Source organism: Oryctolagus cuniculus, chromosome 4 (genome assembly GCF_964237555.1).
Source record: "Oryctolagus cuniculus chromosome 4, mOryCun1.1, whole genome shotgun sequence".
Lineage (NCBI taxonomy): Eukaryota > Metazoa > Chordata > Mammalia > Lagomorpha > Leporidae > Oryctolagus > Oryctolagus cuniculus.
Genome location: NC_091435.1, coordinates 398,241 through 418,164, shown reverse-complemented (window position 1 = coordinate 418,164; position 19,924 = coordinate 398,241). Strand labels below are relative to the sequence as shown.

Here is a 19,924-nt window from a genome sequence, read left to right as displayed (position 1 = left end):
CTCTCGGCCTAGAGGCTTTCTACTAAGAAGTCTGCTGTTAGCCTAATGGGTTTTCTTTTTTGTGTAACTTGATGTTTTCCTTTCACTGTCTTTAGGATTCTGTGATTATCCTTAACTTTCGATAATTTGACTGTAATATACCTTGGAGAAGACTTTTTTTCTTTGAGTCTGTGTAGGGTCCCTTGAGCTTCCTGTATCTGGATGTCCGTGTCTCTTTTAAGACTTGGGAAGTTTTGAACTATTACTTCATTTCATTCAGTGGGCTCTCCATGCCCTTTTCCTTCAGGTATCCTTATAATAAGAATATTTGTTTGCTTAATGGTATCTCATATGTCACATACGCTTTCTTCATTCTCTTTAATTACTCTCTTTTAATTTTTGTCTCATTGGATTATTCGAAAAGTTTTGTCCGCCAAATCAGAAATTCTGTCTTCTACTTGGTCTGTTCTGTTATTGGAGCTTCCCATTGTATTTTTTATTTCATTGATTGATGTTTTCAGCTCCAGAATTTTCTGTTTGGTTCTTTTTAATGATTTCTGTCTCTTTGTCATACAACTATTGTCTTCCTCATTTCTTTAAATTTCTGTCTGTGTTGTCCTGAATCTCATTGAGTTTCCTTGGGATCAGGCATTTCCTCGATGTCCTTCAGACCAGGATCTACTTGTGGGGACTGTTGTGTTCTTTTGGAGCTGTCGTGCTTCATTGCTTCTTCGTATCTCCTGAGTCTCTATGTTGATGTCTGCACATCTGGTGTAAGAGTTTTGTCTTCTTTAAGGAGTAGGTTTTTTTATGGAGTAGTTTCATTGGAAAAGACTTTTTTGTTTAGATGGAATATGGAATATCACTTAGGTTGTTGCCTTGCTTTTGTTTTGTTTTGTTTTGTTTTGTTTTGGCTTTGATTCTAGGTGAGCCACGAAGTATAACCTCTAAGTGATTTCTTTAGCTCTAGTCAGTGTCAGCAGTGCCTATGAGTGCCCCAAATGTCAGTTTGTAGTAGTTTATGGAGGTAGAATTAAGATTTTGGATTGGATCTGGGCTTCCTAGGCTGTGTATCTTCAGTCCCCAGAGAGTTGGGAGTCTGTCATACTTAGTTTGTGGTGGTTGGGGCCCTGCTCTTGGTACTGAGGGACACAGAAGGGGCTGTCCTTTTACCCCAGCAGGCAAGCCTGGGGCTGGTGGCACTAACAGCTAGGTACCTGGAACAGTAAGATGTGTCTGGTCTTCCTGGGAGAATATGACTTTTTAGCACCAAAGCTATAGTCCCAGCACTGAGGGATACAAAATGGACCTCGTCGCAGTCCTACGAAGTATGCAGGGGATTTTACACTGGCAGTCATGTGTCTGGAGTGGTGGAATGCAGGCTCTGAGGACTCTAGTACTGACAGTAGTCCTGGAGATGCAGGGGCAGTGGTGTCGTTATCCTGAACTCACAGAGTCAGGACTATTGTCTGGCAGCCACCAGCCTGAAGCAGAAGAGTGCAGATAGGGCTCTCCACAAACCTCAGGGGAATTCCGTATGCTACAGGGAGTATACACCAGTGGTGATTGTCCAAGGTCAGTAGGGCACAGGGACCCTTGCTCCCAGTTCCCATGGGGCATGCAAGTGTGATACTGGGGCTTGTGCCCTGGGTACCCAGTACCATATGCTAACAGATGCAGAAGGACTTCCTCAGGGCTGGCCCTGTTGAATGTTTTATGGGCTGCTGCTGGTGCTGATCCCTGAGAAACCAAGGGAGCTTTCCGGGATAATGCAGAGCAAGTGAGCATGGCTTTGGGGCTTGTGTCCATAATTTTCACAGCTGTAAGGTGCAGGGGTCTTGGTCTCTGCCCTGGGAAGTGCTGCCCTGCTTCTGCAGCTTCTGATAGTAGTGGGGCTGCTTGCTGTCCCTGACGTCAAAATACAGTGTAGCAGCAGCCCAGAGCCTGGAGGTTTGGTGCAGAGGGAGGGAATAAGCATGTGTTTTTTAGAGCAAAGTTTGCTGGGACCCCAGTCACTGGATTTAAAGTCAGTAGGGGACTGGGTTGTGATGTAACGGGTAAAGCTGCCTGCAATGCTGGCATCCCATACGGGTGGTTTGTGTCTGGCTGTTCCACTTCCCATCCAGCTCTGTGCTAAGTGTTTGGGTACCTGTCACCCACATAGGAGACTCAGATGAAGCTCCTGGCTCATGGTTCCTGGTTTTGGCCTGGCCCAGCACTGGCCATTGTGGCTGTGGGGAGTGAACCAGCGGATGGAAGATCTCTATCTCTCCCTCTTTTTCTGTAACTCTGACTTTCCAAATAAATAAATAAATTTTTAAAAGTAAATAAAGTCAGGGAGGACTGTGCAATTCTGAGTTAAACTGCCATCTGTGGTGGTTACAGGTAGCCGGGCTTCTTTCCTGTTTGCCCTTTACAAGATGATGCCTCTGACTGCAGCCCTGGCTAGGGACTAACACAGAGGATGTGGGGTGGGGTGCTTTGTTCTTCTCCCTCTGCTGGCTTTCAGAGCCACTGTGACTTTGCTGTCCCCATAGCTTCCTCACTGAAGGTTTCCCTCAGTCAGTCCCCTGGAGACGTACTCTTTCCTTTGTTATTCTGGTGTTTTTCTGTAACTGAGGTGAATGAGGCTCCTCACTATTCAGGCAGCTTCCCTTTTTTAAGATTTAATTATTTGAAAGTCAGAGTTACACACACACACATACAGAGGGAGAGGGAGAGGGAGGGAGGGTCTTCTATCACTGGTTCACTCCCCAGTTGGCCGCAACAGCCAGAGCTGCACTGATCTGAAGCCAGGAGTTTCTTCCAGATCTCCTATACAGGTGCAGGGGCCCAAGCACTTGGGCCATCTTCTTCTGCTTTCCCAGGCCATAGCAGAGAGCTCTATCAGAAGTGTAGCAGCCAGGACTCAAACCACGCCCATATGGGACGCTGGCACTACAGGCTTGGCTTTCCCTGCTATGCCACAGCACCGGCTCCTTTTTCCTTCCTTCCTTCCTTCCTTCCTTCCTTCCTTCCTTCCTTCCTCCCTCCCTCCCTCCCTCCCTCCCTCCCTCCCTCCCTCCCTCCCCTCTGTTGGTTTGGCCAAACTGCCAGGACTGGACCAGGCTGAAACCAGGAGTCTGGGTGCAGGGGCCCAAACACTTGGGCCATCTTGCACTGCTTTCCTGGGGTCATTAGCAGGGAGCTGGGTCAGAAGTGGAGCAGTTGGGATTCCAACTGGCGCCTGTGTGGGATGCTAGCGTCATAGATGGCAGCTTAACTTGCCATGCCACAATGCCACTCCCCCTCTCCAACCTTTATTTTTCTAAGAATTATTTTTATTTATTTGAGAGGCCAAGTTACAGAGAGAGAGGAGAGACAGAGGTCTTCCATCTGCTGGTTAATTCCTCAGATGGCCACAACAGCAGACTATGCCAGGCTGAAGCCAGGATCCTATGGCTCCATCCAGGTTTCCCACATGGGTGCAGGAGCCCAAGCACTTGGGATCATGTTCCACTGCTTTCCCAGGCACATAGCAGAGAGCTGGATCAGAACTGGAGCATCTGGGATTCAAATTGGTGCTCATATGGGATGCCAGCACTGCAGGAGGTGGCTTAACCCTCCTACTCTCCCTCCCTGTTCTTGCTGACTTCATTTATCATCTTGGTGAGCAAGTGGACCCAATGGGACATGGGTGCCAGGTACCCTCCATGTTCTGTTACATTTTATATCATCTTTAGGGTCTTGACCTTGCCGCCCATAGAATGTCTTTGTCTGTACTCCCTTCTTAGCATGTCACTCACCATGCGTGGCCTGGACTGTGGAAGGGTCGTGGGTTCTGTTCTCTGAGGGCAGATGCCCTGGTTTTGGAGAACTTCCAGCCTCTCTGCCCAGGCTGCTCGTCTGGAGTCACATTATGAACCTTCGCTGTAATGAAAACCGGAGCCCTCCTAGGAAACTCTGAGCTCCCTGTCAGCTGCCTCTGAGCCGCTGCCAGCCTGCACCCCTGGTGGGTGCTCTGTGATGTTGATGAAACCATCATGTCTGCGGTAGGAGCAGTGTGCACCTGGAGAGCTGCACCACTTGTCCAGCGTCCTGCCCTGAGACTTGCTCGTGGAGTGTAGTCAGTTGCTATTGGAACTGGCATCCTTTGCAGGACCCTGTGTCCCCTGTAGACCGAAGAGTCTGGTTGTGGAAGTCATGAGCTTTTAGCTTTTAGGGACTTAAACATCTGAGCCCTCAAAGAAAGCAAGCGCTATGCCTTGGACACTTCTGGATGTTTCACCCCTTATGGTCATTAGAGCAACCGAAGCAGATAGTTTATAACAGGCCTGCATCAAATAGTCCAGTTTTGTGCAAACCCTATTTCAAGGTTGGAGAGTGTGACTGGATGTCCTGTATTTTTTACTGTGCTGTAGATGGACTGTTTTTTGTCCAGCCCCCATAAGCTTCCATGCCAACCCCAAGCACATTAAAAACAATCATTCTTGAAAATAAACTAAGAACATGGATGCCTTTTAACAAACAGTTCTTACAAATTTATTTATTAATTTTTTTTCTCCTTTTCAAGAAAACAGCAGCAGAGCTACAGATGCAGCTTGTAGATGTCCTACTGAAAGACAACGATTCTCTGACAAAAGCCCTCAACACAGTGACTCGGGAGAAGGCTGAGCTCTGCAAGGCTGTGTCGAGGCTGGAGAAAACCCTCAAGCACCACCTGCACAGGGGCTGCACCCTCAGTGTAGGTATCCATGCCTTCTGCCAACAGGTGGCTCAGGTGCTGCTGCTGGCCCCAGACCAGTGATGTGGGGCAGCTGAAGTACACCGGATTGTCCTCTCTGACCAGTGTGGCAGTCTTACTGAATGTTCTAGGGTGTTTTATGTAACATCTTAGTGCCTTTTCTGATTTATTCACTGACCATGTACACACGCATAGCACAATATGTCCCCTGTGAGCCTGACTACTACATAACGTTTGATACACATTCATAAAAGAAATACTGACTGCCGGCACTGCGGCTCAATAGGCTAATCCTCTGCCTGCGGTGCCGGCACACCGGGTTCTAGTCCCGGTCGGAGCGCCGGATTCTGTCCTGGTTGCCCCTCTTCCAGGCCAGCTTTCTGCTGTGGCCCGGGAGTGCAGTGGAGGATGGCCCAAGTGCTTGGGCCCTGCACCCCATGGGAGACCAGGAAAAGCATCTGGCTCCTGCCATCAGATCAGTGCGGTGCGCTGGCTGCAGCACGCCTGCCGCGGCAGCCACTGGAGGGTGAACCAACAGCAAAGGAAGACCTTTCTCTCTGCTTTCTCTCTGTCTGTCTCTCTCTCTCACTGTCCACTCTGCCTGTCAAAAAAAAAAAAAAAAGACTAAGAATACAAGAGTCTGATCAAATTAGAGTTTCATTTGGCTCTTATTTAAAATGATTTAAAGTTTTCCTAGTGGTATAGTTTGATGGGCTTTTTTCTAGAATGCCTGCTATTTTTTTTTAAGATTTATTTATTTATTTGCAAGGAAAAATGGGAGAGCAGGGTGAGAGAAAGAAAGAGATTGATCTTCATTGACTGGTTCACTTCCCAATGTCTATGACAGCCACAACTCGTCCAGACTGAAGCCAGGAGCCAAGAACTCTGAGTCTGCCACGTGAGTGGCCAAGGTCAAGCACTTGAGCCATCATCTGCTGGCTCCCAGCCACATTAGCAGGAAGCTGTATTGGAAGTGTGGAGCAGCCGGGACCCAAACCAGGCAATCTGATAAGGGATGCAAGTGTCCCAAATGTTGGCTTAACTCACTTTTTTTTTTTTTTTTTTTTTTGTACTTATTTATTTATTTGAAAGAGTGAGAAGGAGAAGCAGAGAGAGAGAGAGAGGTCTTCCATCCACTGGTTCACTCCCCAGTTGGCTGCAATGGCCAGAGCTGCGCTGATCAGGAGCCAGGAGCCTCCTCCGAGTCTTCCCATGTGGGTACAAGTGGCCCAAGGACTTGGGCCATCCTCCACTGCCCTCCCAGGCCACGGCAGAGAGCTGGATTGGAAGTGGAGCAGTCGGGACTCGAACCAGCACCCATATGGGATGCCAGCACTGCAGGTGGCAGCTTTACCTGCTATACCACAGCACTGGCCCCTGAAATACCTAGTTTTTTTCTTCTCATATATTTAGATAGTTTTTTTTTCTGACTGGCTTTATCTATCTATATATATTTTTTACAAGTGTTTAAACTGTACCCTTAGAAATGAGTCCATAGGAATGTATGCAAAACTGTCAGCTTTGGCCGGCACCGCGGCTCACTAGGCTAATCCTCCGCCTAGCGGCGCCGGCACACCGGGTTCTAGTCCCGGTTGGGGCGCCGGATTCTGTCCTGGTTGCCCCTCTTCCAGGCCAGCTCTCTGCTGTGGCCAGGGAGTGCAGTGGAGGATGGCCCAAGTGCTTGGGCCCTGCACCCCATGGGAGACCAGGAAAAGCACCTGGTTCCTGGCTCCTGCCATCGGATCAGCGCGGTGTGCCGGCCGCAGCGCGCTGGCCGCGGCGGCCATTGGAGGGTGAACCAACGGCAAAGGAAGACCTTTCTCTCTGTCTCTCTCTCTCACTGTCCACTCTGCCTGTCAAAAAAAAACAAAACAAACAAAAAAAACACACACACAAAAAAAACTGTCAGCTTTACAGTTGCAAACTTCCTCCTCCCTCTCTTATTCTCACTCTTTTTTTACTGAGATCCATCCTCAGTTGACTTTATACACATATGATTAACTCTATGTTAAGTAAAGAGTTCAACAAATAATATGAAGAAAAAAAACGAAAAAACAGTCAAGACAAGGGCAGCTCAAGTCATCCCCTCTCGAAGTGTCAGTTTCACTTCCACAGATTTCATTTGAGGTGCTCTGTTAGTTCTCATGTAGCAGGGAGAACATCTGCATTTGTCTCTTTGGCACTGGCTTATTTCACTAAGTATGATGTCTTTTGGATTCATCCATTTTGTTGCAAATGATCAGATTTCATTTTTATTTTTTACCACTGTGTAGTAGTATTCCATAGTGTACATATCCCAAAATTTCTTTTATATTTCTTATAATGAACTTTTTAAAAATTATTTTTAAATGTATATGCAGTAAAATTTGTCCTTTCTTGGTATGTCCCACAAGTATTCACACATGCGTAGATTTCTGTAGCCGTCAGACCATCACCATTCACCGAACACAGAACAAACTGCATCCACACCTTCCCACTTTGATGCTGCCAGGGACCATCCCGAGCCCTCCCTGCGTGTCATGGAAGTGGAAACCTCACGCTGGTGTGGGACCTCCAGAATTGGCGTCTCTCTCTCCTCCCATCTGCATTTGGTGTCTGTCCAGATGGCTGTCAGCAGTGCTGCATGCTGTGGCTGGCCATTCACCCATCTGGACATCTGGGTTGTTTCTCACTTTTGGCTGTTATGGGTCATGCTGTAGTATTTGCAGGATTTCATTTCTTGGACATAAACTCTCCGGAGTGGGTTTGCTGAGTCTCATGACAGTGCCACTGGCAGTCCAGCAGAATGAAATTCCCAGCAACGCTGCCATCTTTGTCAGCAGGTGCAACATGGTATTCTGTGTGGTTTTTGTATGCCAGTGACTCTCCATGTGCTTTCCTGCCATTTCTTTATCTTTCTTGTTGGCATGACAGTTAAGTCTTTTGCCTGCTTTTGAATGGAACTGTTTGTTTCCTAGCTGTTGGTTTGGAGAGTTCTTTTAATTCTGAATGTAAGCCAGTATGTGACTTACACATATTTTCTTCCAGTCTAGGCTGTTGTCTTCCTTCTCTGTATCATATTTTTTTTAAGACTTTATTTGAGAAATAGAGTTACAGACCATGAGAGGGAAAGACAGAGAGAAAGGTCTTCTGTATGCTGGTTCACTCCCCAAATGGCCGCAATGGCTGGAGCTACGCCGATCCGAAGCCAGGAGCCAGGAGCTTCTTCTGGTCTCCGACATGGGTGCAGGGGCCCAAGGACTTGGGCCATCTTCCACTGCTTTCCCAGGCCGCAGCAGAGAGCTGAATCGGAAGTGCAGCTGCTGGGACTAGAACTGGCACCCATATGGGATGCCAGCTCTGCAGGTGGAGGATTAACCTACTGCGCCACAGCGCCAACCCCTGTATCATATCCTTTAAAAAGCAGAAGTTTTTAATTTTGATGAAGTCCATTGTATCAGTTTGTTCTTTTGTGGATCTTTTTATTTAAAAGGATTATTTATTTTCATCTACTTGAAAGACAGAGAGAGATTTATCCTCCATTTACTGGTTCACTTCCCAAATGTTCACAATGAACCGGTCTGGTCCAAGCCATAACTGGAAGTCAGAAATTTCATCCAGGTCTCCCCTGTGAGTGGCAGGGACTCAGATAGTTGAGCCACCACTGCTGCATCCCAGGCTGCACTGGCTGGATGCTGGAACAGAAATGAAATAGCTCGGACTCTGTCGCTCCCCGTCTTCGTGGAGGAACGACACTGAACCCTGCCTAGGCTTTATATCCGAGTCACGGCACCATTATGTCGCTCCCCCTCTTCGTGGAGGAACGACACAGGACCCTGCGCTGTTCTTTCGTCTGCTCGGCCCTCCCCGGGTTTGCTGCTGGTTCTTCCCGGGTTGGCTACTATCCCTTCCACCTCCGTGGAAGGGCGGTTCCCCCTGGCCGCATTCCCCACTTCCGCAGGGGAGCGGCACACCGCCGGCCGGCTCTCTCGGGGGCTGCACAGGTGTTCCCTCAGATGTTCCCCATAGATGTTCCTGGTGCATGCCGTCTCTCTCCTCCTTTATAGTCCTTCTCTGCCAATCCCAACTCGGCTGCCCACACGCCGAGTACGCTGCTCTCCAATCAGGAGCAAGTCCTACAGTTAATTGGTTGAACTGGAGGCAGCTGTGCGGAAGCTGTTTACTTCTCTCCCAGCGCCATATTGTGGGAGAGCAGATGCATAGAATAAGTCTTAATTCCAGTAACTTAGTCTAGTCCGGATTGCTCCCCACAGATCCCCCTTTCTTTTTATTTTTTGGCGTTGATACGCGCCTGTCTTCGGTGTCCCGCAGCACACACTCTGCTGTACTTGCTAGAGTTGCCACAGGCTCTTACAAGTCCTATCAATCAGGAAAACCGAATCCGGGTCCTCTCTTCGCCATTGTGAGGAGGTTTTTAGGCGCTGATGCGTGCCTGTGTTCGGTGCCCTGCAGCGCATGCTCTGCTCTGCTAGAACTGCCTGCAGGTGTTTACAAAACCTATCAGGCAAACCGAATCCAAGCCTTCTCATTGCCGTATTGTGGGGGAGACTTATTAGTGTTGGTTTGTGCCTATCTTCGGTGACCTGCAGCTCATACTCTGGTCGAGCTTTGCTGGCGCTTACCGCCTTAAATCAGGCAGACCGAATCCAAGCCTCCTAATTGTTGCATTGTGGGGAAGCTTTACTGATGTTAATTCGTGCCTGTCTTCGGTGACCTGCGGCTAGCCGCCCAGGTGCTCATAGCCTCACTAATCGGGCAGACCGAATCCAAGCCTTCTAATTGGCATGTTGAGGGGAGGCCTTATTTTTCTCTATTTCTCTATCTCCGGGCATTCCTATTTCTCCCATTTTACTTCTATCTTCCAGCATTCCCATTTCTCTTTTACTTCACTTCCAAACTTCTGTTTCTCTTATCCCCGCAGCTTCCCGGCACCTCGCCCCGCCGGCGGGTTCCCGGCTCTGCGCCGCTTCAGCCCGCGCGCCTCTCTCATCTGCGCAGCTTCCCGGCTTTGCGCGGCTTCCCGGCTTCGCGCGCTCCGCGGTCTCCACGCTTAACCCTTTCGCGTCTGAACCACGGCCTATGCCAGCGTTCCCTATCTATTCACGCCCCGTGCTCTCTCTGCACGCGGCGGCTTCCGCGAGTAACACAGCGTAGCTTGCGTCTCCGCCACTAGGATTCAATCTAAGTTCCCCGGGCTAGCCTGGCGAATTCAACCCAGCGTACGTCTCCGCCCCACGATTTGGCTTCCCGTCCTTTGCTCCCCGGGCTAATCAGACGGATCCCAATCTGGCTTGCGTCTCAGCTTCTGGTTTTAACTTTTCGCCCCCTATTCCCGGGCTAACTTGAGAATCCCAAAGTGGCTTTCGTTTCCGCCTTGGCCTGCCCCCCGCGGCTTCAATTTCCCTAACGTTTTTCTCTACCCGGTATGTTTCCCCAAGCTTTCCTCCAACGATATTCCTCCCTCATTTCTCCTGGCCTCTCCCCACAGTCCGCGTCCGAGTCTGTTTGTTCTAGCTTTCACTTTCGCTTTCGACCTTAGAGATTTCTCCCAGCTTCCCCCCGTAGTCCGTATCCGAGTCTATGCCTAGGCTTTCAATAGCTTCTTCCGGCTCCTTTTTCGTCCGGCTTTTCCCTAGGCTGTTTGCTAGTTTCTCTCTCCAATATTTTCCCTAGGCTGTTTGCTAGTTTCTCTCTCCGATATTTTCCCTAGTTCTTCCCGTTTCTTCCCTCCTAAGTTTTCTATCCGTCCTAGGTTTCCTAATCCGAGTCAGGTTTCCTATCCGAGTCACGGCACCATTATGTCGCTCCCCGTCTTCGTGGAGGAACGACACTGAACCCTGCCTAGGCTTTATATCCGAGTCACGGCACCATTATGTCGCTCCCCCTCTTCGTGGAGGAACGACACAGGACCCTGCGCTGTTCTTTCGTCTGCTCGGCCCTCCCCGGGTTTGCTGCTGGTTCTTCCCGGGTTGGCTACTATCCCTTCCACCTCCGTGGAAGGGCGGTTCCCCCTGGCCGCATTCCCCACTTCCGCAGGGGAGCGGCACACCGCCGGCCGGCTCTCTCGGGGGCTGCACAGGTGTTCCCTCAGATGTTCCCCATAGATGTTCCTGGTGCATGCCGTCTCTCTCCTCCTTTATAGTCCTTCTCTGCCAATCCCAACTCGGCTGCCCACACGCCGAGTACGCTGCTCTCCAATCAGGAGCAAGTCCTACAGTTAATTGGTTGAACTGGAGGCAGCTGTGCGGAAGCTGTTTACTTCTCTCCCAGCGCCATATTGTGGGAGAGCAGATGCATAGAATAAGTCTTAATTCCAGTAACTTAGTCTAGTCCGGATTGCTCCCCACAGGACTCCGACTGGCACTCAGGTATGAGAAGTGAACATCCCAAGAGGTGGTTTAACCCACTGTGCCGCAGTGTCCACCCCATCAGCCATTTTGAGCTAATTTTTTAAAATGGTTTTGGGAGTTGAGGATCATGTTTATGTATATGGATTTCCAGTTGTCCTAGCATATTTGTTGAAAAACTGTCCTTACTCCATAGAATTGTCTTTGTGCCCTTGTTACAGCCCATCAGCAATGTTTGTGTATTATTTCTGGACTTGCTTTTCTGTCCTATTGGTCTGTAGGTCTGTGCTTCACAGGCTTAATGGGGGCATAATAGGACACTTTCACATATTGAGTAGTGTGAATTCCCCAACTTCTTTTTTCCTCCTTTTTCAAACAATGTAGCTTCTTATGTTTCGATGTAAATTTTAGAATCTTGCTAGTCTTTAAAATTTTGATTGTATTAAATCTGTGGATCAATGTGGAAAGAATTGGCCAGAAATATAAAATGGTACAGTTGTTTTGAAAAACAGTCTGGCAGTTTCTCCAAAGGTTATAAATAGAGTTACTGTGTTACCCAGCAGTTCTACTCTTAGATATTTATCCTAGGGAAATGAGAGAGACTGTATGTTTACATAAAAATTTGTATGCAAATTCACACAGCTGTCACTCATAAAAGCCAGCCAATTGAAATAATCCAAATGTTCTTCAAATGATCAATGGAAAAGTAAAATGTGGCAGTATATCCATGAATGGAATATTATTCAGCAGTAAAAAAAAATGAAGTACTTATAACATTCATAAATCTTAAAAACATGATGCTCAGTGAACAGAAGCCAGACACAAAGGGCCACATACCTAAACAGACAAATCCTCTTCCAGGTCTCCTGCATGGATGGTAGGGGTCCAAACATTTGGGTCATCCTTCACCGCCTTTCCAGGGTCGTTAGCAGGGTACTGGATCAGGAAGTGGAGCAGCCAGGACTCCAGCTGGCACCGATATGGGATGCTGTGGTCACAGGCTGTGGTTTAATCTTCTGTGTCAGGACACTGGCCCCAAAATAGGCAAATCTGTAGAGACGGAAAATTAGAGAAATTGATTTTCAGGGACTGGGGGAGGAGAGAAAATGGAGGAGTGAGTGCCGCAGGAGGGCTAGGGTTTCTGTTTGAAGTAATGAGATGTTCGCCGGCGCCGCGGCTCACTAGGCTAATCCTCCGCCTTGCGGCGCTGGCACACCGGGTTCTAGTCCCGGTTGGGGCGCCGGATTCTGTCCCGGTTGCCCCTCTTCCAGGCCAGCTCTCTGCTGTGGCCAGGGAGTGCAGTGGAGGATGGCCCAACTGCTTGGGCCCTGCACCCCATGGGAGACCAGGAGAAGCACCTGGCTCCTGCCTTCGGATAGGCGAGGTGCGCTGGCCGCAGCGCGGCAGCCATTGGAGGGTGAACCAACGGCAAAGGAAGACATTTCTCTCTGTCTCTCTCTCTCACTGTCCACTCTGCCTGTCAAAAAATAAATAAATAAATACTCTGCCTGTCAAAAAATAAATAAATAAATAAATAGATAAATAAATAAATAAAGTAATGAGATATTCTAGAGTTAGGTGGTGGTGATGCTTGTACAGCCCTGTGAACAGACTAGAAATGTATCAAATTTATAGTGTAAGAGGATAGATTTTGTAGTATGCAAATATATATCCATAAATCTATTACTCAAAAAATTGAGGGAAGAACTATGTTGATTCTTCCAATCGATGAACATGGCATATCTCTTCTTGTGCTTAGATCATCTAAATTTTCTTTTTTCGGTGTTTCATAGTTGCCAGCAGAACGCACAAACTTTTTATCCACTTACATATTCCATTTTTCAGGGGGTTGTTATATGTAGTACTATTTTTTTATATGTAGTACTATTAAAAGATTTTGGTTTTCAATTGTTCATAGCTATTAATAATTGTGTATTAGAAGCACAATTAATTTTTAAAAATTATTTATTTATTTGAAAGAGTTACAGATTGAGGAGGAAAGTCAGAGAGAATACTTTCATCTGCTGGTTCACTCCCCAAAGGGCCACTCAGGTGGGGCTGGGCCAGGCTGATGCCAGGAGCCTAGAACTCCTTCCTGGTCTCCCACATGGATGCAGGGGCCTGAGCACTTGGAGCGTCTCCCACCGTCTTCCGAGGCTTATTAGCAGAGAGCCAGATCAGAAATGGAGCAGCTAGGACTTGAAGCAGTGCTCATGTGGGATCCAGCATTGCAGGCCTGACCTGCTGTGCCACAGTGCCACCCCAACAGTTGATTTTTATATGCTCACCTTGCTCACTCACTTTTTAGTCCTTTGAGCCTTTCTGTAGGATTTTCTACCCAGGTAGTCACATCATCTATGGATAGGTAGTTTTATTTCCTTCTTTCCAATTTGACTATCTTTTTTCCTTTCCTTACTACATTGCCTAGGACTTATGGTACATTATTGACTACAGATAACAGAGCACATCCCTGCCTGGTTCTCAGTCACAGAGGAGGAAATTCTGTCTTTGGCCATTATTGATGACATTAGCTGTGTTTTGTGAGTGCTCTTGGTTGGTTTGGGGAAGATCCCTTTTCCTCTTAGTTTGCTGAGACTTTATTGTGAATGGATGTTGAAATCTACCATTTTTTGCATCCTTTGATATAATCATATAATTTTTCTTGTTCTAATGGGAGTAGATTGTATTGATTTTTTTTAACTTTTATCTAATGAATATAAATTTCCAAAGTACAGCTTATGGATTACAATGGCTCCCCCCCCATAACTTCCCTCCCACCCGCAACCCTCCCCTTTCCCGCTCCCTCTCCTCTTCCATTCACATCAAGATTCATTTTCAATTCTCTTTATATACAGAAGATCAGTTTAGCATATATTAAGTAAAGATTTCATCAGTTTGCACCCACACAGAAACATAAAGTGAAAAATACTGTTTGAGTACTAGTTATAGCATTAAATCACAATGTACAACACATTAAGGACAGAGATCCTACATGAGGAATAAGTGCACAGTGACTCCTATTGTTGACTTAACAAATTGACACTCTTGGTTATGGCCTCAGTAATCACCCTAGGCTCTTGTCATGAGCTGCCAAGGCTATGGAAGCCCCTGAGTTCACTGACTCTGATCATATTTAGACAAGGCCATGGTCAAAGTGGAAGTTCTCTCCTTCCTTCGGAGAAAGGCACCTCCTTCTTTGATGACCTGTTCTTTCCACTGGGATCTCACTCGCGGAGATCTTTCATTTAGGTCATTTTTTTTTTTTTTTTTTTTCCTGCCAGGGTGTCTTGGCTTTCCATGCCTGAAATACTCTCATGGGCTTTTCAGCCAGATCAGCGTGCCTTAAGGGCTGATTTTTTTTTTAAAGATTTATTTATTTATTTATTTGAAAGAGTTACACAGAGAGAGAAGGAGAGGCAAAGAAAGAGAGAGAGGTCTTCCACCTGCTGGTTCACTCCACAGTTGGCCGCAACGGCCAGAGCTGCATCAGTCTGAAGCCAGGAGCCAGGAGCTTCTTCCAGGTCTCTCACATGGATGCAGGGGCCCAAGGATTTGGGCCATTTTCAACTGCTTTTCCAGGCCATAGCAGAGAGCTGGATTGGAAGTGGAGCATCCGGGATTTGAACTGGCACCCATATGGGATGCCGGCACTACAGATGGCAGCTTTACCTGCTAAGCCACAGTGCCGGCCCTGGATTATATTGGTTTTTCAATGTTGAGTCTACCTTGTAGTCCTTGAAAAATCCCCACCTAAATGGGGCATGTTATTCTTTGTATGTATGTCTCTATTCGATTTGTTGATATGTTACTGAGCACTTCTTGCCAGGGTTCCTGAGCAAATGGGGCTCCATTTTCTTTTATTGTGTTGTCTTTATGTGGATTTGGCCTCAGAAAATATATTGGCATCAGTGCCTCTCTCTTTTTTTTTTTTTTTTTTTTTTTTTAATTACAGGCAGAATTAGAGAGAGAGACAGAAAAGTCTTCCTTTTTCCATTGGTTAACCCCCCAAATGGCCACTGTGCTGATCAGGAGCCAGGAGCCAGGTGCCTCCCCCTGGTTTCCCATGTGGGTACAGGGCCCAAGTACTTGGGCCATCCTCTGCTGCTTTCCCAGGCCATAGCAGAGAGCTAGGGGATGCCGGCACCACAGATGGAAGATTAACCTACTGCGCCACAGCGCCGGCCCTGCCTCTGTTTTCTTAAAAGAGATTATCATTTGTCTAATCCTCCGCCTGCAGCGCCGGCACCCCAGATTCTAGTCCTGGTTGCTCCTCTTCCAGTCCAGCTCTCTGCTGTGGCCCAGGAGGGCAGAGGAGGATGGCACGGGTCCTTGGGTCCCTGCACCTGCATGGGAGACTGGGAGGAAGCACCCGGCTCCTGGCTTTGGATTGGTGCAGCTCCAGCTGTTACAGCCAATTGGGGAGTGAACCAGTGGATGGAAGACCTCTCTCGCTGCCTCTCCTTCTCTCTCTGTGTAACTCTGACTTTCAAATAAATAAATAAAATCTAAAAAAAAAAGAGATTATATAGAGGTGGTGCTATTTTTAACTTAAATGTTTTTAAAATTTACTGGTAAAATCATCTGGGCCTCATGTATTTGGTTTGGAATGTTTTTAGTTACAGATTTGGTACGTTTTATTAGATGTATGACAGCTGGGGTTATTTCTTCTGCTCACTAAAACGTGTGGGGATTTTCCCAGCAGCAAGCAGTTCTCCAGCAGACACTGACCTAGTATCCTGCATTTAACTCGGCTGTGATACTCTCAGAGCTTGTGACAGGTTCCACAGATGTAGGGCTCACTCCCCGTTACTGCCCTCTGGGGTTGTGGCCTCTGCTGTTACAATTGACTGGCTGTAAATTGGGGTTCCCATGTCCTTGTCTCAGGTTTTAATTTGTTTGCTAGGAGGGCTCACAGCACTCGGAGAGGCACTGTCGTTGAGCTGCTTGTTGTAAAGGATGTTACGGGGGCCGGCACCGCGGCTCACTAGGCTAATCCTCCGCCTTGTGGCGCCGGTACACTGGGTTCTGGACCCGGTCAGGGCGCCAGATTCTGTCCCGGTTGCACCTCTTCCAGACCAGCTCTCTGCTGTGGCCAGGGAGTGCAGTGGAGGATGGCCCAAGTACTTGGGCCCTGCACCCACATGGGAGACCAGGAGAAGCACCTGGCTCCTGGCTTCGGATCAGTGTGGTGCGCCGGCCACAGCGGCCATTGGAGGGTGAACCAACGGCAAAGGAAGACCTTTCTTTCTCTCTGTCTCTCTCACTGTCCACTCTGCCTGTCATAAAAAAGATGTTACGGGCAAACAGGTGAAAAAGCAGATGGAGGAGGGGCCTCCTAGGGTGAGGTGTGAAGCGTCTACTCTCCCCAGGACTCAGGAAGCCCAGCGTGTTCAGTAATTGGAACTTCTGCACACCCTGTCCTTTGGATTTTCTGAAAAGGCACCATCATGCAGCCCAGTTGATTAAGTCACCGCTGGCCTTTTGGGCTTTTTGGAGCGGTGCTGCTGTGGGGGTGTCTGATTGAATTACTGTCCGCGCTGCCTGTTGTGCGGCATGACTGATTGAAGCTTTGCCCTTGGGGAACAGCTCAACCCTCTGGCCTCTCTCCCCTCCCAGAGGCCAGAGGTGGAACTGAAAGTTGCAGCCCTTACATCACATGGCTGATTCCCCTGGCAGCCAGCCCCTACCCCGAGCCATCCAGGATCCACCAAGTGTCCTTATTAGAGCAAAAGATGCTCTGTCCTCTAGGAAATCTTAAGGGATCTGGGGTTAAAGGGCAACTGTGAGATCTGAATATTCTCATAGAGTCCCTATCCACAAAGCTGTCAGGAGATGTATGTCAAACACCATAGCCAGAGACCAATGTGTGTGTGTGTGTGTGTGTGTGTGTGTTTGGTTGATTTTTATTTACTTAAATGGCAGAATTAGAGGAAGAGATAGAGATTGTCCATCTGCTGGTTCACTCCCCAGATGGCCAAAATGGATGAACTGTGTCTGGCCAAAGCCAGGAGCCCAGGGCTTCTTCTGGGTTTCTCCCACATGGATGCAGCAGCCCAAGCAGGGCCATACTTCACTGCTTTCCTAGGCTATTAGCAGGGAGCTAGATCAGAAGTGGGGCAGGGGCGGGCACTGTGATGTAGTGGGTGAAGCTGCCACCTGCAGTGCCAGCATCTCATGTGGCTACCGGTTCGAGTCCCGGCTGCTCCACTTCTGATCCAGCTCTCTGCTATGACCTAGGAGGGCAGTACAGGATGACCCAAGTCCTTGGGCCCCTGTACCAGCGTGGGAGGCCTGGAAGAAGCTCCTGGCTTCAGATCAGCACAGCTCTGGCCGTTGAGGCCAATTGTGGAGTGAACCAGCGGATGGAAGACCTCTCTCTCTCTCTCTCTCTCTCTCTCTCTTTTTTTCTTTGCCTTTCTTTCTCTCTGTGTAACTCTCATTTTCAAATAAATAAATAAATCTTTACAAAAAAAAAGAAGTGGGGTAGCTGGGTCTCCAACCAGCACCCATATGGGATGCTGGTGTCGCAGGCAGAGGCCCAACATACCACGCCACAATGCTGGCCTCAGTGTGTGTTTTTTGTATCAAGTACTGTAGTTCCCAGTGTTGGTGATTTGTGGCCTCTGGGGTGGGGGTAGGTCAGTCTCCCTGGAGCCTAAAGTTGGATTCCCCATGCCCAAAGAACTAGTTTTTTGTTTTAATGAAAATCTCCCTAGATTTTCTGTTTTCAATTTTTTTTTTAATTTACTTAAATTTGAAAGGTAGACAGACCAATGGATCTTCCATCCACTGGTTCACTCTCCAAGTGCCCACAACTGCCAGGGCTGGACCAGGCCAAAAGAAGGCCAAGGACTATGTACAGGTCTCCCATATGGGTGGCAGGGACCCAAGGACTTGAGCCATCACCTACTGCCTCCCATGGTATGCATTAGCAGAAGGTTAGATAAGAAGTGAAGGTGTGACTCAGTCTCCAGTGTTCCCATACGGATGCAGGCATCTCAGGTGGTGGCTTAACCCTCACACCACAGTGTCTGCATGTTCCCCTGCCTCCATTGGAAATGATCATTATTGGCTGGCGCCGCAGCTCACTTGGCTAATCCTCCGCCTGTGGCGCCAGCACCCCGGGTTCTAGTCCTGGTTGGAGCGCTGGATTCTGTCCCGGTTGCTCCTCTTCCAGTCCAGCTCTCTGCTGTGGCCCGGGAAAGCAGTGGAGGATGGCCCAGGTCCTTGGGCCCTGCACCCACATGGGACACCAGGAGGAGGCACCTGGCTCCTGGCTTTTCGGATCAGTGCAGCACGCCAGCTGTAGCGGCCACTTTGGGGGGGGTGAACCAATGGGAAAGGAAGACCTTTCTCTCTGTCTCTCTCTCTCACTGTCTAACTCTGCCTGTCAAAAAAAAAAAAAAAAAGAAAAAAGAAAAAAAAATGATCATTATTTCCCTCCGTCTGATTGCTTTGGGTTCAGTTGGCTCTCCTCTGGTAGTTTCTTAAATTGGAAGCTTAAATTATTAATTTGAGACTTTTTTTACATAAGCATTTAATGCTTAATATTCTTTTTAAAAAGATTTATTTATTCATCTATTTGAAAGGCAGAGTGACACATAGAGAGAGAGAGAGAGCTTCCATCCACTGGTTTCACTCCTTAGATAGCCATACTGGAACTCCAATGTGGGATGCTGGTGTCAAGTGGCGGCCTAAACCTCTGTACCAGGACACTGGCACCCAAAATATTTTGTCATTTCTCTTGGACTTCCTTTTTGTCCCCTTGGTCATTACGAGAATACTGTTTAATTTCTAAACACCTGGGGATTTTCCAGATATCTTTTCGCCTTTGATTTCTGGTTAAATCCATTATTGTCAGAAAACATACTTTGAAGAATTTTAGTTCTTTTCAGTTTACCAAGGTTGTTCTCATACCCACTATTCAATCTTTCAAGGTTCCACACACGCACTTGAATATAAGCCTACAAGCCTTTAAGCTTTTGAATCTGAAGTCATTTACAGATATTTGGGTTTTTTGTTTTTACTACAGTGTACCTTTTGTGCAGTCCTATGTTAATAAATGGCATGTTAACTGTCAGACTTCAGATGTCTTTAACAGCCTGGGCACCCCTCAGGAGACTCGGGAACTGAAGAGGGTGACCATGGTGCACAGTCAAGTCAGCAAAGCCTCTGCAGGGTCCTGGCATGGCGGCCTTGTGCATCCAGCCTCCCTTTTGGGTTCTCTCCCTGCAGAAGTCCTGGGAGCAGCTCTGTCAATGTTGGAGCAGGGGCTGTTTGTTCTCTCCTGCCTTACCCTACTCTTAGTCACTTTTCTCAAGCTGTTTTCATTGAAGAACAGCTCTGTAGATGGCACTGTTGTGGTTTGTTGCAGAAGTCAGACCGGTCTGCATGGAAGCCAGAGGGGACAGCTCTGCAGATCTCACCAGCACGGCCTACGCCAGCTGCAAGCCAGGAAGCAAACACCTGCAACGTCAAAGTAAGACCTGGCAGACATCTAAGCAGAACTGGGGGCGCAGGAAGCTGCTCTTGAGTTGGTTATTTGCAGGCAAAAGTATTTTCAGGACCAGGAGGCTCTCATTTGCTGGGCTTATCCACTGGCACATAGAAGCAGCTGTGTGCTGCTCTCAGAGCGTGGCATGAAAGTTCTGGTGGTCAGGTCACTCCACGGAATGAGAAGTAGAATAAACTTTGCTTGTGTGTAGATGCTGCGTTTCTGTGCTGCAGAGTGGATGGAGTGTGATGCTGAGAACATTTTGGGCCACTGTTTTTCCAGTCATGGTTTTTGACAACGTGGGGATAAGCTGTTGGCCCTCTTCTGAGGACAAATGCAAATTAGGATTCAGTCACCAGCTTCCTGGCCTCACACCACGTC

At 48.0% G+C, this 19,924-nt stretch overlaps 1 protein-coding gene across 4 annotated transcripts in view; it reads left to right on the top strand.

The window, feature by feature from the left end:
• The window catches only part of PCNT (pericentrin), a 161,576-nt gene that overhangs the window by 135,816 nt on the left and 5,836 nt on the right, over window positions 1-19,924 (top strand). For all 4 annotated transcript variants that reach the window (XM_008267246.4, XM_008267245.4, XM_070071719.1 and 1 more), the window contains 2 exons: window positions 4,532-4,702; window positions 19,424-19,528. In XM_008267246.4, coding sequence (XP_008265468.2) covers window positions 4,532-4,702; window positions 19,424-19,528 — 276 coding nt within the window. The remainder of the gene's footprint in view (window positions 1-4,531; window positions 4,703-19,423; window positions 19,529-19,924) is intronic.